The following is a 24,185-nucleotide window of genomic DNA, read 5'->3' as shown; positions in this document are numbered from 1 at the left end:
TCTTGCCAGAGTGTCTGCCTTCCCTTGGGAAATGGGAGATATGGGCTTCAGGGTTTTAGCTCAGATGTTTGCTCCCACAAACTGACTCCAGGCTGGAATGACTTTTTACTCACCTTAGAAGGGCCCCTCTGCTTCAGCAGGTGATCCCACCACACCATTCTTATGGATGCATATGCATAGACAAATGTAAATCCACATTCAACGTTACAAACCTCATGAAAAGCTATTAATTAGCTATTAACAATGATGGCACTGGATATGATGGGATTAGTGGCTTTTCTCCAAGAGGTGTTATTATTTTTGACATTGAAGGGGGGGGATGTCAGCCATTTGATATTTTAAACCATAATTAATTAACCATAATTAATATAATTTACCCTGGAGTGAGATCAAAGCACCGGAACCATCCACAGCAGACCCATTGGTGCATTGTCCCATGCAATTCGTACGGCAGGAAAAGGCAGAGCTCGGAGGAAGGTGTATTCCTTCTTCAGAGGCTTGTCCAGGTCAAGAGCAGATGAAAAAATGGAAACTGCTGAGTTCAGCATGTGCCGGGATTGAAGGAGCATTATCTCGGAAATGCTTTTAAGCTACTGAGCATGAGTTTAGAGCCTGGGGAAGACCTTGGGGCTGCCTCCTTTGTGGCCCTTCTTCAGTTGCCCTTGCTCCACATTGGGTGCTTCAGAGCACCTGATTGGGTGCTTCAGCAAAATCCCTCTAAGCCAGAAAGTGGCTGGTATTGGCTCAAGGAGGGAGCAACAGTAGGCACTCAAGAGAGCAAGACAAGGAAGAATCTGCCTTGACTTAAGGCTGGGTTACAGAAGAAGGCAGCTCCAACAGGAAAGCATTGGAGCCCCCTCCCAAGGCTTTCCTGGGAATCCCCTTTCACTGACTGAAGGCAAAAAAACATCAACTGGGTGATGGGTGCAGGTGCAAGTGTGGAGGAAAAGCATTCTCGGGAACTGGAAAAAAAACTCAAGGAAGATGCTGAGAAGGATGCCAGGACAGTTAAGCTGTTGCTTCTTGGTAAGTAACTCCTCCAAAGAAAGTCACGGTGACCTTGTCCACACTGTGGCAGGCACTAGCAAGGCGTTCTTCCTCTCTTTTTGTACAGTGTCTCATTCACTTGCATGCCTGGGTGGAAGGAGAGGAGCAGAAGGTCTTCTGTCCCATCTTCTGTACATGCAGAGTGGACAACAACATTAGGAAGTCATGCAAAGGCAAAGCTTTAATCCAAGTCCTATGAAGATTTAGCTCTATTATACTGTATTTGTTTATCAAATTTTAAAATCACCCCTCTTCCACACAGAGGGACTCTTGGTGGTGTACGGATAAAATAAAATTGTATATAAAATTTAAAAAGGCAAGGATGAATTAAAAATCAATATGAAAGATAATTAAAAGGTGGGGGGAGATCTTTTAGGGCGCTCGCCAGTCCCACAGCTGCATGCTCCTATGTAAGCATGCAGTCCTGGGCAAAACCAAACACATGGTGTAGAATAGTGGAACCTGGTTCAACCATATTGACTATGAGTGGGATCCAGGCGTGCTAGTGGACCACCACTTAAATATGAGTGAGCGATGTGCTGCAGCTGCCAAAAAGGCTAATGGATTCTAGAATGCATCAACAGAGGGATAGGTTCAAGATTATGAGAAATTACATGCATTAGTGAGGCCACGCTTGGAATACTTCATCCATTTCTGATCACTAAAATACAGAGAAGATGCTGAGTCCCTAGAAAGAGCGCAGAGAAGAGCAAAAAATATGATGAGGAGTCTGCATCCTACAAGGAACAGTTAAGGGAGTATGTCTAGCCTAATAAAGAGAAGAATTAGAGGGAATATGATAATTGTCTTTCAGTACATAAAAAGCTGCTACAGAGAGGTGGGGGGGGTCAACTTGTTCTCCAAAGCTCCTGAAGATAGAACAAAAAGCAATGGATGGAATCTCATTCAAGAGAGATCCAATCTGGGACAAAGGAGAAACTTCCTGGCAGTGAGAACAATTAACCAACGAAACAACTTGCCACCCTGAGTGGTGGGTGCTCCATCACTGGAGGCTTTCAAGAAATGTTTGGACAACTATTTGTCCGGGATAATATAAGGTCTCCTGCCATGGGCAGGGAGTTGGACTAGAAAACCTCCAAGGTCTTTTCCAGCCTTATAATTCTGTCCTATTCTCAATCTCAAACAAGGCTGCAGAGCCATGTTTTTACATCTTCCCAGAAGGCCAGGAGAGGAAAAGATATCTGCACGTTTTAGAGAAATGAGAATTTAAAGAAATTCCTTCTAGGTACATCTGATAAGACACTGCTTATTCTGAGGGAAGCTTAAGGCATCTCATACCAGCTCCTGCTGCATGTTGATGCTGATTTCCTTTGTCATTTGGGGGCTATGCATTTAAATCTCCCTGGATCCTTGCTCCTTCAAGACATAGTTCTGCTGGATCCTCTGCTTTAAGTATAGAAGCTGTACCTTACTTTTGCACCGATGAAGAGAAGGATAGACTGAAGAACTGTAAGGATGGTTACCTTCTCTTGTATTCTTGGCAAGGCTTACTAAGCTGACCAGGTTAGTTAGCTCAGTTTTCCCAAACAACAGAGGGAGGCCTTTCTTTCTTTCTTTCTTTCTTTCTTTCTTTCTTTCTTTCTTTCTTTCTTTCTTTCTTTCTTTCTTTCTCTTTTCTTTCTCTCTCCTCTTTCTTTTTCTTTCTCTCTCCCCCCCCCCCCTGCTCTTTCCTTCTCATTCGGTGTCAAGGAGGCAGGATCAGGTAGAGGAGAGCTTCCACCCCTCCCCTTCCATCTCTTAACAAGCGCTTGAGGCTATTTAGCTTTGTCCTAGTAAACTTTTTCCCTTTTCTTTGAATTTTCCTCTATAGACCCCCCTCCCCCCATCTTTCATCTCCCTCTGAACTGCAGCCCCTGCTCTACTCCCAAAGCCCCAAAGCCCCTGCACTGATTGGCTGGTTTTGAACTGTCCTGTGCGCCCAAAAGCCCAATGCGAACTGTACTGCAACGAATGGGCCGCGGCAAAGGGACTGGGATGGAGACGCTGTGGCCCAAAGTGCCGAGACATAATAACATGGAGGCAAAATCCTGGTGGAGAAACAGGCAGTGCCAAGAGTTCGAGGCGAAAAGTTTAGACCCATTATTAAGGGAGTTAAATGAAGGGCTGGCCTGGGGGAACTGTTCTTCAATCTACCCTGGTCTGACTGGACCATTCAGATGGTGGGATTGGAATTTCAGACTGCCATCAGCCTATGCCTTCTGCACAGTACATGATAAGAGACAGCAGGCCTCTGTTTCCCATCCTCAGCTGTGATGTTTTCATAACTTTGTATGCTAGAGCTGCCCTTTTTCTATGAAGCACTGAGGATAAGCTGGCCCTATGGCCCAGATCTCATTATATTATTAGCTCTCCTGGAAAGGTGACCAACGCTGACTTAGAACATTTTATCCTGACACCTTCGGTGGTGGTAATCCTGCACAGATCCCTTGTTGCCATATAAGATGGAAAAGTTATAAAGAGAAGTTCTTTAGCATTTAGAGACACCCTTTGGGGGGAGGGAGGGAGGGAGGGAGGGAGGGAGGAAGGAAGGAAGGAAGGAAGGAAGGAAGGAAGGAAGGAAGGAAGGAAGGAAGGAAGGAAGGAAGGAAGGAAGGACGGACTTAAATTAGGTCATAAGGCCAGCATGTCTTTAGAAATAAAGACAAAATATTAGAAAAGCTAACTTTTTAGAAATATCATATATGAAATATTTTGCTTTTTTCCTCCTTTAACACATTGTATTTTCTTTTTTTATCACCATTTCATCAGAGGGATTACTATCGTTTTTCCAGTATTGTGCATAGATGGTGGGGAAAAAAGTGTTGGAATGTGCGGAGATGGACAGGCTAACAATGGAAATAAAAGAAAGAGATGAAATGGAATACTATTTGATTTGGGACACATGGTATAACTGGTTAGAGACTAGAAGCAAAGAATAAGAATGTAAAAGTAAATTAAGATGTGACAATAAAGGCTAATATATATATAGGTATGTAATTGCAATATTGATGCATTGTATAGAATAGATATGTACACAAAAGGAAAAGAAGAATAACCAAAATAATTTGAATGTACTTAGGAGATATACTGATACCAGAGTGCTGTAAAGATCAAAATTGCGATATAAAATGAAGAAAACACATTGTATTTCCTAACCCAGCTGCCAAAGTTTGAAGATAAAAAAGAATTAAGATAGTTTGATCAAATATGAAGCCAGTAGGAAAGAGGGAATCTCAATACTAGGTCAAAGAGTAGGTGAAGCTGACATCAGTGTGGAATATTGGAAAGATTTGCACATAAGGCTGGTATGAAATGCACGGGTATAATAATTATCTGAAAAAAATGTCCATGCTAGATTTAAGCCCTCTTCCCAAATGGATTTCTTATGATATACTGTTGACTGCTGAAAGAAGTCTGTAATAACCACCCAGTGAGTTAGATTTGGCTAAGGAAATAGGAAAATAGATACACTAAATTAAATCTGAATCTTTCCACTTCCAATCCTGGATCTTAACCACCATATCAAAATGGTTTAATACTCACTGTAGTATTTAAAATTAATGAGTATTATTATTATTATTATTTATTCAAATTTGTATACCGCCCTATCTCCCGAAGGACTCAGGGCGGTTCACAGGCACATAAAACATTTATATACAATTAAAATAACTATTAAAAAACTTATTCTAATGCCAAATATTAAAAATATAAATATAAATCTTAAAACCAAATTTAAACCCCTGTAAATTTAAAAATCTATAAATTTAAAATCTAAATTTAAAATCTAAAATCTAAGCCAGTCCTGCACAGATGAATAAATGCGTCTTAAGCTCGCGACGGAAGGTTCGGAGGTCCGGAAGTTGACGGAGTCAACGATAGTAGTTGCAATTCAAGTTTAGGAGTAATTAGCAGAGTTAAAAATCAGATGTTGACAGGTTGAGCTTGCCCTGTAGTTGAAAAATCATTTGAATCCAATTGCAAAATGGTTGAATCTGTAATGAATTTTTTATAAAACTCCTGTTTAAAAAAAAATAAATCAGAGAAATTACAGTCTCCACAGATGGGGTCAAAATAAATACAAGATAGGGATTAAGAAGCAAAATAAGGTGTTGTTTTGGTTAAATGGGAGACAAGGTAAGACTTTAAAGACCTCTAAACGAAAAGGCCTTGTTTTTCTAAAGCGTAATGATGTGCAAAGGAAATGTAAGTTAGGAGAGTGTAAAAGACATACAAAAAAAGAGGGTGGGGAAGAGACAGATGGAAGCATTGATCCAGTCGGCCACAAGACTGTGACAAAAAAGCAGAAGTGAAAAAAAATGGAGTTTGAAAGAAGAACTGAGTGTGTTTCTCTTTCTCTGCCGCAAGCAGGGAGGGAACATTGAACAACAAAGAGCTTAATTGGAGAAAGTGGAAGGAGATGGCTATTTTCTTTTTTGCAGCAAAATATCTAGCAGGGATTCCTCTCCATATGCAAGAGATAGGAGAAGCAGCCAGGAGACACAAGGGAATGTCAGGCAGCGATTTAGGCCAATGTAGGAAAGAGCGTGATGGGCGATGGATGGGCGATGGATCACCAATAAGAGAAAAAACCCAGAGCATTGACAGAAAAAAAATTGGGGTTCGAAGAACCAAATGCAGGCTAGATCAGAAAGTCCAGGATGGAAAAGATGCAACCTGGAAGGAGAGATCAAGCTGCAGTGCGGGAGCATTAGGAATGCTGCTACATGAGAATTTTCAGACTCAGCTGATGATTTAGGATATTCTGCAGGAAAGGGAGTAAATTTAATATGCACTGTGCTTTTAATATGTGTACTTGACCATTAGGAATGCTACAGCAAGGGGACTAGCTTCAGAGCAACTTGAAGAAGAAAACAAATGAAATCTCTCTCTCTCTCTCTCTCTCTCTCTCTCTCTCTCTCTCTCCCAAAAAAAAAAAGTGCAAAATTATTGAGGAGAGTCCATCAAGGATTTTTTGAGAAAACCAATTTTTTAAATTCAGAACAAATCTAAGACTGCGAAAGCGCAGCAAATGGGCTCTGATGTTAATTTGAATTTGGTGCCATATAGAAAGCATTGGGAATTGGGAACAAATGCAGTTTAGTCAGTGGTGAAATCCAATTTTTTTTTACTATCGGTTCTGTGGGCGTGGCTTGGTGAGTGTGGCAGGGGAAGGATACTGCAAAATCTCCATTCCCACCCCACTCCAGGGGAAGGATGCTGCAAAATCTCCATTCCCTCCCCACATCTGGGGGAAGGATATTGCAAAATCTCCATGCCCACCCCACTCTGGGGCCAACCAGAAGTGATATTTGCCAGTTCTCCAAAGTGCTCAACATTTCCGCTACTGGTTCTTCAGAACCCGCTGGATTTAACCCCTGAGTTTAGTCCCGTTTCATTTTTTGTTCCACCAGGAGCTGGAGAATCGGGGAAAAGCACCATAGTCAAGCAAATGAAGTAAGTCTTCTTCCAACAATTCCCAGACATCCTTGCCATTGCAGTTGTCAAATTCTATTCATAAGAAGTCTTTCTCATATGAAGTGTTGAATCTGTCTGCTCAACTTATTTTAAAAGATTGTTTTACTAAATGAATAAAATGGATTCCAAAAAATAAGTAGCCTCTAGCAAGATCTTTATTAATTTTATAGCAATACAAATGAGGCCTGTTTCAATACCATAGGCATCCTTCAAAAATAAGACTGGTGTGTAACTGCTTTGCTTGGAAATCCTTTCCCCTAATCCGGGGGGGGTGGTGGAGGGGAAACCACAATGGTGTGTAAGGTGACGGCAGCAAAGGGAGTGGGAGTTTAGAGAGCAGGAAGCTTTATGAGCTAGCTTTCTACTTAGGTAAAAAAAAATAGTAGCCATTTTGTAAGAATCTTCATGACATGGTCTCAACATTCTAAACATGCCAATTTTCCCAAAAACATTTCCTATCCTTGCTCTCTGTATATTCCTTTATATGCTTTGTGTTTGAGGAAATTGAACATGAACCAATATCCCAACAGGCACCTTATATTCTTATTTATTCTAGGTCTACCCAATAAGTTGCAACACTTAATTGAGTTTGATTGTTCTTTAAAATATAAGCATGATCAAGATATATTAATGCTTAGCTCTAGCTATACCACGTAGGGCTATAAGCTACAGCAGGAAATAATTGCTATACAAAACTGTATGTGATGTCCCCATGTAATCATCAATCATTTACCATTATTTAAAGAAGTCTTTATTTTTGCATACTATATTTTTAGGTGCATGTATAAAAAGTGGTGGATATACATCAAAAACACCAAGTATGTATGCAATCAAGAAATATATCTGTCAAAGATGTAATTCAAAAGATTCACACACCATAAAGCCCTCGTGAAAGTGGTTGCTTTTGGGCCTACTGTGTTATATAAGCTCATCCCAATGAAGAGCCATGGTTGATATAAGAGAAAAGTTGGTATCACACTTTGTGTTAAAGAAAAAGCAAACAAATCCCATAAACTAGCATTCAGATTCAGCATTATGTGTGAGTTAGATTTACAAAGTATCTAACGGAATTCCATTCTTGAGAATATTGCAATCTCCCTTGATAACAGAATAAAAGAAAAGAAATCTGAAGGTCATTATAATAAAACATTCAAGGAAAAATGAATGAGAAGCTGGGTCTCTCTGTAACAAGTAATTTGCCAGAGGAATTAGGAGAGGAAAAGAGACAGTTGCATTTTGTTCAGAGTTCCTCAGATATACTTACTTAGTGCAGTGTTTTTTAACCTTGGCAACTTTAAGATCTATGGACTTCAATGCCCAAAATTCTCCAGCCAGCACCTAATATTCCTGAGAACTTCTGGACTGATTTTCTGTTGTTATATTCCATAGAATTATCCATAAAGATGGTTATTCTTTAGAGGAGTGCTTGGAATTCATCTCCATTATCTACAGCAACACCCTGCAGTCCATGCTGTCCATAGTGAGGGCAATGGGCATCCTGAACATCCAATATGGAGACCCAGCCAGACAGGTTGGTCAATGAGGAATGGTTATGTTCATATCTTCTTGTTCTTTGGGCTTTTATTTATTTAGCAAACTTATATGGCCGCTCATCTCACCAGAAGTGACTCTAGTCATAATAAATATATAAAAACTATCATTATAAAAGTATAAAACAATCATTCAAAGTTAAAGCATTATTAAAAACTAAATAACTTGGTATCTTGCTGTTATCTTCCACAACAAAAATGGCTGATAAAAATTAAAGGAAATGGAAATGGGCGATGGGTAATGGACAGTTAATGTGATTTGGAGAATTGGGATGATACGAACATTCAGAGAAATTAATTCCAAAGATAACAAAAAGAATGTAGGTCAGAGAAACTCAAAGCAATCATCATTCTAACTCTTTTTGCCCAGATTACTCTTTTCAGCAAAGGAGGAAATGAAGGGCTCCCCCTCCTTCTCCATCTCTCAGGAAAGTCTCATTGATTGATCTTCATCTTCTGTCTCAATTGTAGGATGATTCCCGCATGTTGCTGCACTTAGCAGATACTATTGAAGAGGGCACCATGCCTAAGGAGATGTCTGACATCATTGACCGACTCTGGAAAGATACGGGCATCCAGGCCTGTTTCGATAGAGCCTCAGAGTTCCAGTTGAATGACTCGGCCGGCTAGTAGGAAATCTTGACTTAGAAACTTTGAAATGGAGGGCATGGTTTGGATCCGGGGATTATGATGAGAGTGCAGGATGATTCCCAGCATGGCTTAGTTACAATGGAAGATACTAGATGTAGATGGGGCATATGTCTCTTTTCACATTTTATACAGGCCTGATGCTTGCTTAGGCCCTTTCCAGCTGAATTCTTATATATTTACCTCAAGTGGAAAGGGAAAGATAGTTCCCACACTACAGACAGATGTAATGGAATACAGAGTCAGAGGAGAGTGGTCTTATACAAAAAAGGGCAACTTTCAACAATTGCAGTAGGCAATGTGCACCATCCCCTTCTTTCTAGGAACCCATATAAGACGTACAGGGGACCTTAACTGGATCGCTTCTCTGAGTGGGTGTGAGGGGAAGAGAAATGTTCCCTGGGATTCTCTGGCCTCTTTGCCAAAAGTGATCTTATCTGAATATTCTTCCTACAAACTCTGTTTCTTTCAGACCCCACTTTTCTTCAAGAAAAAAAAAGGGGGGCCAGATATTTCAAAATCTCCCAGCTTGCCTAATATCTTAGAGATCGAAGCTGAAAGATCCAGGGTTCTTCTGCATCAATTACATTATAGAACTATATTTCTATGCCTGCAGTTACCTGAATGACGTGGCACGGTTGTTAACTCCTGGATATGTTCCCACAGAGCAGGATGTTCTCCGCTCTAGAGTTAAGACCACCGGGATCATTGAAACCCAGTTTTCCTTCAAGGATCTCCACTTCAGGTATTGTATGTCGTAAGTCTGTGATGGCAAACCTATGGCACGCGTGCCTAAAGTGGCACGTGGAGCCATGTCACCAGGCATGCACAGCATTGCCCGTTGCTCTTCCAGGTTTCTGGCGCACATGTGCACATGACGATCACCTGGCCTTTGTGCATGCGGCAGTGCTGGAAACCAGAAGAGTTGGTGTTCTGTTTCCCGCGTAAGCATGTGCGCCGGCCAGCTGATCAGTGCATGTTGTTGTGTCTCGCCCGCTTTCACCGCAGCCGGGGCCTTCTTATCTGCTTCCGAATGCTGAGGAATGTCCTAGTATACCTCCAGCCCCCAGCTCTGGCTCCATGCCCTGACAGGCTGAGGAGGAAGAAGTACCTCCAGCCCCCAGCTCTGGCTCCATGCCCAGGCAAACGGAGCAACTAGACCCCTCCCCCTCCCCCACAGCATGTGAGCCTGAGGAAGGTCAATTGCCAACAGCTGCAGACTGGAGTGACCCTCGCTTCAGAAGAATTGATAGGCGGCGGCGACAGAAGGAAGGGAGGGGCAGGCCTGGATAAGTGCTGAGTCATGGAGCCACACCCCATGGCCTATATAAAGGATCTGCTTTCTGGCATTCTCTGAGTCAGGCAAAATCTAATATATCTTGCTGAAGTCACTTTCTGGTCTCCTGCCTGCCTTGAGAACTTTGCTAGGACTTTGGCAGAGCTGCAGAGGCACGCCTGATTCGGATTTCCGTGACCCGGTCATCAGCGGAGGAGTGGGACACGACACATGTGCATGTGTACCAGAAACCGGAAGACTTGCTGGCCAGCGTGCATGTGCGCATGCCCCCTGGACAGCTCCTCTTCTTGGCTGCGTCCCTGACGAGCACGTGTGCAAAGTGCTTCCTTTTCAGCACCTGGTGCTGCGCACACTCCCTTTTCGGCACTTGGTGCTGAAAAGGTTCGCAATCACTAATCTACCAATAAGCAGATCATCATCTGAGTCTAATAGCCTTACTTTCAATAAGTCAGAAAATAGTCTTTAAAGATTTTGAATGTTCAAAATTGTTCACTGTACAAAAAAAGATAAAATGGGTGTGCATATATGTGATTTGTATGTGTCATGGCTGGTTAGGAGCTGCAGTCTCTCCTCCTGGTCACCATTTCTATTGGCATATGAGATGAATCAGAAATTCTGTTTTGTGATGGGTTAGAATGCAGGAAAGTCTTTGTTGAAGGCTTCTATAGTAAAGAAAAATGGTTGATATAATTCATCCCATGGAAATTCACTGATTGATTTTGCAACAGTCATTTACTTAAGCCATTCACATTGTTGTTGGGGATAAAGATCTCCTTGAACTCCAGAAGAAAAGATGGAGCATAAATTTCCACTTTTAACATAAGAAAAAAAAATAGTTAACGATTTAAAAACTGGAGGGAATGTATCTTCTTAGAACATAGTATCTGAAATTCAGATCATATACATTAATCTGTCACACTGAGCCCTGGAAACAGACAGAAATCAACACTGAAGACTAGAAGTAATCTGATAATCTAGAACAGCTAGTGAACAGAAAAGAAATGAAGGACAACGATGACGATGAAAAACTGATCATATCTGCATTGTCTGAAATACCTTATGTGCACTTATCCAGGAAGGAGTATGACAGTTTAATAAAACCACTTTTTATTTTTGTGAGGATGCACTGCCCCCTACTGATGCAGGTTTGGAATAACCAAACTTCCATCTGAATAAAGAGAAAGGCATTTTTTTATTTTCTTCAATAGCCTTTCGCTTCTTGTTAGTACAACCTCGATGGAGCTTTTCCTAATGACCCTTTCCCCCCACCCCCATATGTGTAGCTTGCATTTCCATATTTTTCTATTTTAATGAAATTGATAAAATACAGAATTCTATTTCAAGATCTTATTTAAGAAGAAAGATACTTTTGCAGTTCATCCCAGGTTGTAGCTAAAAGCAGCAGCTGGGAAAATACACCTGAACTACTGTGGAAAAGGGTAGTCAAAGAACTTGCAGGTTGTTTAACGTCTTGCCTTTGACCTTTTCCTTGGCTGTCAGAGTTGACACTGAAATATGCAAAGTTGTTCTAGCACCCAATGAAGAAATTCCTTGCCAGATCTTTCCGCTCTATCAGTCTTGGTCCACAGTTCCCAGCTTTCCAAATCCCCATTTCTTGACCACTTCCTTCCTACCTACTTGCACATCTTCTGCCTCTAGATTCTATGTGCGAGTTGGTTCCCTTTCCCTTTATTTCTACTTCCTCTTCCTGGGCTCATCATATGCTTAACCCAGTCCAAGTTTTCACCAGTCGTTCTGAAAGCATACCAGCTCAGTGACTGGGATAAAAGTCACCATTTCAGGGAGTTGAAGTCCACTCCACCCGTCTTAAAGTTGCCAAGGTTGAGAAACACTGGATTAATGTAACCCCTGCCTGATCTATTTTGGTTTAAATGTAATATCAGCATTGGTTTCATAAGCCTGTGAATCTTTTTTGTATGTGTGTGTGTGTGTTCCTATAATACAGTATCCTCCTACAGTTAGCTTAGTTTTGGAAATATGACTGATACACTCCAGTGCTCTTTATTTTTTGAGCCTGCTTTTCAGATTGCTGCTTACACTGCCCCTACACACTCATCATTTCTAACCCCCTTTACCTGTCATCCCTTTAAATTCTTTCTCAATTGGTTTTCTGCAATTCCTTCAGACAGCTTGCTTTTTCACATCTGTCCTTGAGTGAGCCTCCTTGATTTTCTTAATTAAATGGCAGGACTTATTTTCTCTGCAAAACTATTATTGGCCCTGCAGCTTTAAATCCTGCCAGACAGATAATTTTGCTTCTCTGAAAAGATGAACTTTAAGCATTCTGATGTAATTCTTTTGTGAATAGCGCTGAAGTTGGAGACCACTTCATCATGAGAAGTGCAGTAAAGTATTTACAAGTCACAATTCTGGTTCCGTCCATTTTTGTTTGGTCAATTCCTCTTCTGCCAATATTGTCTTTTTCTCGGTCTGTTTCTGTGCTGGAAGCAAATTTGCCTTTAAAACATCAACGTAAGAAGAAGAAAAATTGCTTTTAAAACATCAACATAAGAAGAAATGTGCTTTTGTGTGCATTCTTCCTAACGTAACTTTTAAGACTTTTCCACAATAAGTTCGTGAAATATTTTCCTTAATATGGGTATTTGGGTGTGTATGTTTTGAAATCTGAACTGAATTAAAAGAAATGGACAAATTGAAGTTTCTATTATTTAAGGCTATTCTGTTTCAAATATTCAAAACAGGTACAAGTACTGGTCAGCTTATGACTGTAATGGAGCCTGGAATTTCCATGTTACACCATGCAGCTACATGACTGAGCCTATTTTACATTTTTTGGGGAGGTCACTACGTCAATGCTGCGGTCATAAAGCAAATGCCACTGTAGTTGTAAAGCAAATGCCATGGTCATTAAGCAAATACACTCATTTCTATGCGTGTTTTTGCCAAAAACTGGGAAAAAACGCCATAAATTGAGACCACATGTCTGTGGAATGCTGGAGCCATCAATAAAGACGAGTAGGTTGCCAAGTGACCAAAATCCAGTTATGTGAGTGTGTGAGTGAGTGACCATTGGAATACCAGAACTGGGTCATAAGGAAGGGAAGTGTTTGTTATAACTTTGAACAATCGCTAAGTAACCAATCATTATGGGAGGACTACTCTATTGTGAATTAAATAAAAATATGAAATTAAAGCATTTCTTTTAAAATTTTTGATCACACCAATTCCTCAACTTCCTGGCAGGATGTTTGATGTCGGAGGCCAGCGCTCAGAACGCAAGAAGTGGATCCACTGCTTTGAAGGCGTCACCTGCATCATCTTCATTGCTGCTCTCAGCGCCTATGATATGGTCCTGGTGGAAGATGATGAAGTGGTAAAGAGCATCCAAAGTTATCTTACAACTCTTCTGATTATAGCAAATGAAAGAGATTGGATAAACTTTTCTCTGAATAGAATAGAATAGAATAGAATAGAATAGAATAGAATAGAATAGAATAGAATAGAATAGAATTTTTTATTGGCCAAGTGTGATTGGGCACACAAGGAATTTGTCTTGGTGCATATGCTCTCAGTGTACATAAAAGAAAAGATACGTTCATCAAGGTACAACATTTACAACACAATTGATGATCAATATATCAATATAAATCATAAGGATTGCCAGCAACAAGTTATAGTCATACAGTCATAAGTGGAAAGAGATTGGCGATGGGAACTATGAAACGATTAATAGTAGTGCAGATTCAGTAAATAGTCTGACAGTGTTGAGGGAATTATTTGTTTAGCAGAGTGATGGCCTTCGGGAAAAAACTGTTCTTGTGTCTAGTTGTTCTGGTGTGCAGTGCTCTATAGCGTCGTTTTGAGGGTAGGAGTTGAAACAGTTTATGTCCAGGATGCGAGGGATCTGCAAATATTTTCACGGCCCTCTTCTTGATTCGTGCAGTATACAGGTCCTCAATGGAAGGCAAGTTGGTAGCAATTATTTTTTCTGCAGTTCTAATTATCCTCTGAAGTCTGTGTTTTTCTTGTTGGGTTGCAGAACCGAACCAGACAGTTATAGAGGTGCAAATGACAGACTCAATAATTCCTCTGTAGAATTGGATCAGCAGCTCCTTGGGCAGTTTGAGCTTACTGAGTTGGCGCAGAAAGAACATTCTTTGTTGTCCTTTTTTAATGATGTTTTTGATGTTAGCTGTCCATTTGAGATCTTGTGATATGATAGAACCCAGAAATTTGAAGGTTTCTACTGTTGATACTGTGTTGTCAAGTATTGTGAGAGGTGGAAGTATGGAAGGGTTTTTCCTAAAGTCTACCACCATTTCTACCGTTTTGAGTATGTTCAGTTCCAGAAGTGGTGTAGGGTTTCCTGCCTCAGCAGAGGGTTGGACTAGAAGACCTCCAAGGTCCCTTCTAACTCTGTTATTCTATTCTATTCTATTCTATTCTATTCTATTCTATTCAAGATATTACACATTGTTCAATCAAGATTTAAAAGGGCAAGGGTTTTTTTATTCTTGGGAAGGAGAATTTACTTCTGAAAAGGAGATTGCTATAACCTGAAGGTAAGTTCCACAAGTTTCATACCATTCTATGAGTTGTAGATAATGGAAAAGGATGGGGACTATACACAACTCAGCTAAGATAAAAATCATAGGGATCACCTGACAATTGTGGCAGACACACACACAATTTATTTGCTTTTCTACTTTCATAGGAATCCCACCACAGGCAGTAAGGAAATTATCTTTAATTTAGGAAAGTTTTGTCAGATTCATCCCAAAATAACATTTCTGTTCCAAATAACAGTTTTAGGGAAAAGTTGTTTGTTTTGTGTGCACATCTTTAGTTGCTGAAATGTAGCTGAACTGAATAAGGAGAACAAAAAGCACCCTGGGCTTTTTGTTTCTTGTTTCAGAATCGCATGCATGAGAGCTTGCACCTCTTCAACAGCATCTGCAATCACCGATACTTTGCCACCACTTCCATTGTTCTTTTCCTCAATAAGAAAGATGTTTTCCAGGAAAAGATCAAGAAGGCCCACCTCAGCATCTGCTTCCCAGATTATGAAGGTGAGTTCCAGTCAGCAGCATGTACGCTTGTGTGGATATACCGCGTTTCCCAGAAAATAAGACCCAGTCTTGTTTTCTCATGGGCTTGAAAATAAGCACTTGGACTTATTTTTGGGAAGGTCTTATTTTTATTTTTTTTTATGTGCAGGAGGCGGCGAGTGTGGGGGCTGACAGGAATGGGAGCACAGCTACTGCTGGCCCCGCCCTCTCCATCCCACTGTCTGCTTACCCGCTAAAACGGGCCTAGCTCTCCGCACGCCCTGGCCTTCAATACCCCATGCAGGAACAGTCCAGCAGGGTGGCCGAGAGCAGCACTGCCAGGAAGGCAAAGAGCCCATGCGCAGCCAGCAGCATCATGGCCAGCCGCTTGGCCACTTTTTTTTTTTTTTAAATTTATTTATTTTTATAAATTTTTAACGTTACAAACAAAAAAAGAAAATACATTTTCCACCCTTGTGCTATACATAAAAAAAAAAAAAAAAGGAAGATTTGGGTCTTCGGATATATCCTCATGATTGCCAAAATCCACGTTCTTGAGGTACAGGTACCGAAGCGTCCAATGTTCCAAGCGCATAGTCCACGAATGGTTTCCAAGTCTTCCAGAAAATATCTTCTTTATACACACCACTTCTAATTTTAATATCACATGTCATTTTATCATTTAAAGCTAATTTCCACATTTCAGAATTCCACTCTTCTATTCTAAAAATCACATCTAGTTTCCAATATCTAGCTATTATAATTCTACCTATTATAATCATAATTCTAATCAATTCTTTTTCATATTTTGTTAATTCTATTTCCTTAATTACCAACAATAATATAGTTTCCACTCTCAATGTTATTACTTTCCCCATCATTTCAAATATCATTTTCTCCAATTGTTGCCAAAACTTTTTAACCTTATCACATTTATACCACATATGTTCATAAGTCCCCAATTCCATTTCACATCTCCAACATTTTTTACTAATTTTTTTATCCATTTGTGACAATCTTACTGGAGCATAATTATAAAGTTGTTTGGAAATGGTATTTGACTCCACTTGGCCACTTTTAAGACGTGGGGATTTCAACTCCCTGAACTCCCCAGAGCCTTTCCCCCCCCCCTCATTTTCCTGCCGATTGTCGTTTCCTTGTGCCAAAGACGCATGGACGGAGGTGTTAAAAGTTAACATTTCAGAAATGTTACCTGCAGGGGTCTCGCAGTGCAACACTCTGCCGCAGCTTTGGAGCAAACCTCCGCCTTCACAGGATTGCAAGGCTGGAGGCTTCGGAGGGAGCGTTTTTGGGATGTGTGTCTGTGCAGGGCTCCTCAAAGAAAGGACATACTTGGAAGTAGTGTCTTACACTTCCAGTCAAGTGTACAGTGATGTAGGAACATATAAATGTCACACTAGGTAGCATGGAAAGTAACAAAAAATATTATAGAGGTCAGCAGGCTAAAACCTGACTGCCTGAAGGATGGTATCCTTTGGCATTCTATAAAATGATCATTAAGATTCCAAAGAGAATCCAGTAGGGCAGAGCAGGTCCTTAGTTCTGCCTTACTGGATTAATTTCCTTCAGATGTTTGGATCATAATTTCCATTGGTTTGCTGAGCAACAGCTATGCTGGCAGGGACCGATGGAAGTTGTAGTACACCACACCTGGCTGATGCCAATTTAGGGAAGGCTGATTTAGATAAAGCCAGACAGGAAATTATCATGTTCCATGACCAGGAAAGAAATCAGCAATAAAAATGGACTTTAATAACATCAACCATGGTCTCGTTCTTCTATCTTTATCTGCACAAGTTCTCCCTGTGGAGCAGAAAATAATGCCCTGAATACCCGCTACTCTTAATATACTCTGGGAAGACCTCTAAGGTCCATTCCAACTATTCTATTATATGATCAGCATTATACTGGGCCTAAATCAGTGAGAATGATTTCTAACTCCCCTCTTGTATTTACACCTATCCTTGTTAACTTGTTGACTTTCTATACAAAGATCTACTTGCTTGGATGGATGCAGCTGAAATTTGACAACCATATAAATGACAGGGCGATTAATTTTGTTCATGTCAGCCAAAGTTACAAGTAATTCAAACCTTTGCATTTGGTTTCTTGGTCCTACTACACACAATTTTGGGTGGAAAAAGCAAGTTATCTTCTATTTTCCTTGCTGTCACGCACATGATCATGAGGACAGGACATTACTTTATTACAAGACATTTGTTTTGAAAAATAAACACTAGAGGGCCTCAGTCCTCTGTGAAATAGGGCATACTTTTCTGCCACGTAAACCGGAATTTTGTTATTATCGACTGTTTCTTCTAGGAATACATTTGTGTGTTCAGTATTTGTTGTTTTACACTGTAAATTTAACCACCTCTGAGAGTAGGCACCCATGTTATTGCTACAGAGATGTCTTTTTTCTCAATTGTTCCAATCCTGGAAGAAAAAACATAATGGGGAGTGCAAAGTTGCTAAGAGTGTTGGGCAATTGACCCAATAAACCTTCTCAAAAAGTTACCTTTTAGTAAACTGTGCTGAGAGGTTTTTCAATCACTAAAAAGCAGTGGAAGCCCCATGTGCTTAGTCAAGTCAGTCATACTTCCAGAATGCCTACTCTTCAAGCATTCAGAGATAAGTAATGTAGGTGGGTGACGTTCAATAAATAGGCAAGATTTTATTTTCAAGGGTAGGCTATTCCCTGGGAGGGAAGCTCTGTACAATGTAGTTGACCTTTCAACAATGAATACCAAACACTTCTTAACAACTGCAACGTTCAAGTGTACTAAGATTCTGCTTAGTATAGATTGGTATCATTTCCTCAATATGAAGTTTTGTCTCATGCTGGACAAAGGAACAATATTCTGAGCTAAGAGGGCTTGTATAGGTGAAGCTATTCCTTTATTATCACCCATCTCTCTGCAGGGACCAATACATATGAAGATGCAGGTGCCTATATCAAAGTCCAATTCCTGGAACTGAATATGAGAAGGGATGTGAAGGAAATCTACTCACATATGACCTGTGCCACAGACACAGAAAATGTCAAGTTTGTCTTTGATGCCGTCACTGACATCATCATCAAGGAAAATCTGAAGGATTGTGGCCTCTTCTGATTGCAAGTGTTTGTTTTTCCTAACTTGGTTGGTTCTGGCAAGGCATGATCAGATGGGTGGGTAGATATGGAAGGCAAGACGAGGGGGACTTATCTTGAATAAAACCCTGTTCATTGAAGCAACATATATATTTAAACCAATTAAAAGTTGTACAAAATTTCTGTAAAAGTGTCAAGAACCCTTCAGGCAGATTTGGGGTGGGGAAGCAAGGGGTGTGTGTGTGGAATTGAGGCCAATGTTCCAGCCAGATTTTTAATCTAATTGCATTGGATAATGGAGAAGCTTCAAGATATCCAAATTGAGCCTTATCAAATATAGTCTAATGGCAAGTTGCAATAAGGGCTCTCCCAGTTTATTTGGGAGAAGCAAAAAAGGTAAATTTCCCAGTTCTTGGAAATATATATTCCAGCTGTTATTCTCTTCTGCAAACACTGCAACAGTGATGTAATGTCTAATACCAGTGGAAACACTGGGATTGGAATTTTCAGGCCTTTTAGGGATATATTTTTTTTGAAACCTGGAAAGTCTGTTCCTTTTTATTGTAAATTCAGAACAGCTAAATGACAGCTATCTAGTTTGGGCATCTCATGTTTAAAAAGGGGGGGGGGGGAATTAGCAATTTGCCACTGAATTTCAGAGGTAGAATTTTGGGTCAGTGGGGCATTATTAAAACTGCAATGAAAAATTATAGACCCCTGTGATTAGGGTAAAATAAATTATTGGTATTGAGGGATTGCCACAGAGATTTACAGTAGGGAGGGCCTGAACAATTGAAGAGGGTTTGTAGCTTGTTCTGAATGTTTCCACGGAAATCTATGACTTCTAGCTCTGCTTGTGGTCTTCTTCAAGGCATTGTATGAACAATGATGTCAAGCAGACTCAGAATTAAATGCCTTGATCCAGCTGACCTCCTCTGATGTTCACAGAAGGTGGAGGGACTGAAAGAATACAACATATGGAGCCAAAATGAAGCCAGACTATAGGACCTCAGTCCTCCTGACTACGTAATACACCCTTTCTACAAACATTCCTGCTCATCTCGATTAAAAACAGCATTGCCAATGCAACTAAGTAAAAGGGCAATAATCCCCACATTAAGAGGGGTTTTTTTCCTCTGCAAATTGATACTATCTGAAATAATTATCCAAACTCAAGAAAAAATACTTGTTCCATCCCAGGAGCTGGGCTACACAAATCATATGTAGCTTACCAATCTTTTTTTATTTTTTTACCATTAGAAAAATCTGCTACTAGATGTTTCCGAATTGTGGTATGCTTGCATTTTGACATTTCTTCATTTTTCAGCAGGAAAAGCAGGCCAGCAAATTCTTCCAGTATCTGAGCCACAGCTGTGCCTCTAAGGGGTAAAAGCTGTTAGCATGTGTGGCCTTGCCTCAACAATGAACCTCCTTGCTGATACTGGCTAGTTCTACTAATGTCTTCTTCCTTGTCCACTCTTGATTTTTCATTAATGACAACCGCTTTCTCTGAATAAGTGGAAACATGGCGATTATCAAAACTATGCATTGTATTTTGGACCCTTTTTCTTCTAGTTTTGCACACTTGGGAGCTTCTGTGACAAACTTGCTCAATCTGTTCACAACAGAAAAGAGCAGTAATGAGACCAGTCAGAAGGTTGCCTGATGAAGATCAAATAGAAGCCTGCTCAAATCTGGTGATAGTTATCCCCAACACACTCACACGGCAACTAAAGGGATGTGTGTGTGTGTAACTATTTGTGATTCATGGTAATGGGTCACTCTTCTCCTACAGGTTCTGAGATTTATGGTAGCTTTCACTTGTCAGTTATGAATTTGACCGTTCATCTTTGGAAGGTATTGGTTAAGTCACTTAATATTATTTGCTACTGGAAAACTCATCTGTGGTCTCAATTTTCTTTTTGCTGTAGTGCAATAGGTCCTCCATTACTCAGTGCAAATTGAAGATGCAGAAATGCAGAAAATAATGCAGAAAATAAATAAAAATGACTGTTTGCATTGCGAACATTATGAAAAATACGTACAAACAACTAGGACCAAGCTACAAGTGTTATATATGGCTTATATGTGTTGCATTCAAATAACGTCACTGATAATACTGTATGCATTCAGCATACTATTTCAAATATTTCTGTATCACTGTGTATATTTCAATTTGGGAATTACAGCTGTTTAATAAAGATTGTAATACTTGCAACATCCAAGGAAACTTGGATAACAAGCATATTGCTGAAAAATGCATACATTTGTTTTGTTTCATCTTCCATAACATCTGATAAAATGCATTATTGCAGAATCTTTTTTTTTTAAAGTCTTCCTTTATCTCTCACCAAAGTATGTGTGCCTTGTGGACAATTCTATAAAGATACAGTAGGACCAATCCTGGTATATTGCTTTATGACTGATTTTTCGTATTTTCAGGTTAAATTCTCTTGACTGAATGCTTTTCTTGAAAACAAGAAACAAGGAAAGCAAGGACATTTCTCTTAACGTCTTCTACTAGTTCAAGCAAGGAGAAGCAGCCAACATGCTGGCAAAAATTCAAGGGCCAATACCTCCCTGCAGCACGTGGGAAGACCAGAGGTTTCTGCACTTTCTTCACTATTTCCTTACAACACGACTCTTTTGATCTGTCTAGATTATAAACCGAAGGAGGAACATATACCATAGAATAACAGAGTTGGAAGGGACCTTCGTGGTCTTCTAGTCCTACCCCCTGCACAAGCAGGAAACCCTATATCATTTCAGACAAATGGCTGTCCAATATGTTGTTAATAATCTCTAGTGTTGGAGCAACCACAACTTCTGGAGGCAAATGGTTCCACTGATTAATTGTTCTGTCAGAACTGTCATTTCTTAGTTCTGGTTGGTTCTCTCCTTGATTAGTTTCCATCCATCGCTTCTTGTCCTGCCATCAGCTGCTTTGGATAATAGCTTGAACCCCCTCTTTCTTGCAGCAGCCCCTCAAATATTGGAACTGAAATGCTGAAATATGTCACTGTATGTATTTAAGGAAAAACTATATTTGAAGATTATAACACGTTTCCCTTTTTCTGTATTTAATTATTATTCATAACTTATATTTTCCCTTTCAGCCTTATGGGGCATTCTGCTCATGTTTCAGGAAAAAACAAGCACTCACCCAGGCCACAAATCTCTTTAGAAGGACCAAACATATGGAGTAAAAGATAGCATGTTTCCAAAACAGGGATGTTTCAACTTTATAATGAGAGCATGTGCAATGTGGCGGGGTGTGTTTTTTAGGTGTTTCGGGCTACATCTCCCACATACCTCAATCATAATATCCAATGATCTTGCAGCTGTAGTCAAAATCATCTCCGAGGTTTTTGGTTTTTTTTTAAAGTCTAGGAGAAACTAACAAACCTGTATCATGAGCCAAGGAAAATCATCTAACCATTAAAACCCACCATGAAACACTGCGCTCAAATATATTTGGAACGATGGAAGAAAAGCAACACAGTTCAAAGAAGGCTTTCTTTCTACTTTTTATTATTTCAAACCATGTGAACAATTTGGTAAAACGTGATAAAAGCTAGGCTGCGTCTGACGGTTACTAATGGCCCAGTGCCCATCAACTGCACAGCAGGCAGGACCGCTTACATACAGCAGCGTTTCTTTAGCTGACACTACAGTTAGAGCTAAGAGAAGACATGAAAATAGACCTGACATTATACAGCAACCTCAGGTGCACCCTCAGGCCCTGGGGTGGGGCACAAAGGAATGGAAAGAAGTTTGACATTGCTTAGTGGAATCTTAGCCCTTAGGAACCTAATTCTGTGGCCAGGAAGAAACACGTTTTAATGCATGGGCACTGCCCCCTCATAAAAAGCTTGGCCTGGTCCACAGCAAAAAAGGGAGAGAAGGGCTGGAAAACAGGGGAAGGAACCCACTATATTCTATTCTAAACACAATGCACGTTGAAGCAAACTAAGGAACAGATGTAAACATACAGACACCCTCAAGGCACAAATTTACTAGAGAAGATGAGCTCATACTGGGCAACTCAACCATTTACTACTGGACATTTTAAATACGATTTTTTTTAAAAAGGGTTTCTTATAAAACAATAGACCAGCTTTTTCCTGCACAAATTGACTCTTAAGGAATGTGTTTTGTTTTTGTTTTTTGCTGGTCTGTGCAAATTACAGAGGTAGGAGCTGAAAAACTTGCTCCATGGCAAGAGCTCCACTTGATGGAAGGTTAAAAAAAAAAAAAAACGGACTGTAGATTGCTTTGGCAGGGCCAGATAGAAAGTTGCTTGGACAAAAATAAAGCAAAAGGGGGGGAAAAAAACACCCCGAAAACCCACTTTGTATCTTAAAAAAGAAGGTAAAGAGCACGGCAAACATATCCAAAGCCCTCTGACTTGCTACCATCTGGATTTCAGTTAAAAGAAAGAGAAGAAAAGGGCATATATGGAAATGTTACAATTATGGCAAGTAAACCAATCATTGGTACTTTAGTAAGGCTTTGTGGGCATAGGGCATAGACAAACAGCCTGCAGGAGGCACCTAGACAGCACAGAGCAGGGGAAACAATGGGCCCTGTCCTTTGGACAGGAAGAATTGCCAAAGTCTCATCATTAGGAATATTTAAAGGAATGGAACAAAACTTAAGAAGCAGAAGTTGTTAAATGATGCAGTCCTCCCTTCATCAACACCAGCCTCTTCCTCATATGGAGCAGTTCAAGTATCCTGCAGTGGGAAGAGCAAAAGGAAGTTCAAGTATCCTGCAGTGGGAAGAGCAAAAGGAAGTTCATATACACACTCACAGAAGACACTGGAGTTACAAAAGTCTGTATTTGGAGACAGAGTGCATTCTGGGGATTCCAGAAAGTTCCATTTTGATTTGGATTAAGCCAATCCAATTGTTTTATGACAGACTCAACATTCTCCTGAAAATAAGCTTTCCAGAAAGGGAAGTGATGCACTATACTAAAAGCATTAAAAATAAGGCTCAGATCTGAAGTGGTCTGCTATATTCTATTTGTCTAAGCAAGAGAATGGGATATCTGTAAGGTAAACGATACACACAAAAACATGTCAGTGCTCAATCCAGTATGGCATTCACTCTGCCCTGCATATATACTTATTTGTGGGTCTCTGAAGTTAAAAATAGTTGCTAATGTAATCCAGAACCTTGAATCATTAACACACCAATCATGGGTACTTTAGTAAGGTTTTTGTGGTTCATAGTGGTTTATTAAACTAACATAACCACTACACAAATAAGAACTACATTTTGATGTGGACTTTGTTAGACATGGAAACCCATCTTACATCCAGAAAGCCATGATCTCCACTGCATATTTTTATATTCAGTGAATATCAATGATGAAATGGAAAGTATTACTCCCCTACATCCATTTAAGACTTGTATAGTCCCTGAAATGAGACATTTCAGATAAGTGCATCCAGTCTTGCTTTCAGGAAACTGGCACAGATACCTGTGTGTTAAAAGTTTGCAAGTGTGATTATTCATCACAAGTAGCCTTAAACTGTCTCATTATTCTAACAAAGCCTCACCTTTCTATGTTCCTCAGTAGATGCCATCTGAAGAGCTAAAAGAGCCCACAGTCCTTCAGGTTGTTTTTGATGATGACATCGGTGACAGCATCAAAGACAAACTGCACATTCTTGGTATCAGTGGCACAAGTAAAGTGGGTGTAGATCTCCTTGGTGTCCTTTCTCTTGTTCAACTCCTCAAACTTGTTCTGAATATAGCCTGCAGCTTCATCATATTTGTTGGCCCCTGAGAAGGAGGGAGAGAAAGAACAATGATTACAAAGATTATTATACCGTAACTAGGTGCATTGACTCCGTTTTCAGCTTGGATCCTTAAAGAAGCAGTGCATTAGCTTAAAAAGTCAAGAACCATCCTCAATCCATAGGGTGTCAAACTCAAGGCCTGGGGCCCAGATCTGGCCCACGGGTGGTTAGATCTGGCACGCAAGGCCGCTCTGGAAACAGCGAAGGATTGGCCCA

At 40.2% G+C, this 24,185-nt stretch overlaps 2 protein-coding genes across 2 annotated transcripts in view; one reads left to right on the top strand and one right to left on the bottom strand.

Annotated features, from left to right (window-relative positions):
- Window positions 1-920: 920 nt before the first annotated feature.
- On the top strand, window positions 921-18,667 carry GNAT1 (G protein subunit alpha transducin 1). Its single transcript, XM_058173202.1, has 8 exons — window positions 921-1,026; window positions 6,459-6,501; window positions 7,912-8,053; window positions 8,544-8,701; window positions 9,337-9,465; window positions 13,243-13,372; window positions 14,915-15,068; window positions 17,991-18,667. Exons 1-8 carry the CDS (start codon window positions 921-923, stop codon window positions 18,179-18,181), a joined length of 1,053 nt encoding a protein of 350 aa, XP_058029185.1. The 3' UTR covers window positions 18,182-18,667.
- A 3,006-nt stretch (window positions 18,668-21,673) lies between these two features.
- The window catches only part of GNAI2 (G protein subunit alpha i2), a 110,651-nt gene continuing 108,139 nt past the window's right edge, over window positions 21,674-24,185 (bottom strand). The window contains exons 8-9 of the mRNA XM_058165808.1: window positions 23,727-23,952; window positions 21,674-22,895 (exon numbers count right to left, since the gene is read on the bottom strand). Coding sequence (XP_058021791.1) covers window positions 23,762-23,952 — 191 coding nt within the window. The 3' untranslated portion in view covers window positions 21,674-22,895; window positions 23,727-23,761. The remainder of the gene's footprint in view (window positions 22,896-23,726; window positions 23,953-24,185) is intronic.

This window comes from Ahaetulla prasina, chromosome 2 (genome assembly GCF_028640845.1).
Source record: "Ahaetulla prasina isolate Xishuangbanna chromosome 2, ASM2864084v1, whole genome shotgun sequence".
Lineage (NCBI taxonomy): Eukaryota > Metazoa > Chordata > Lepidosauria > Squamata > Colubridae > Ahaetulla > Ahaetulla prasina.
Note: the sequence above shows the minus strand (reverse complement) of the source record. Positions and strands in the feature narration are given on the sequence as shown.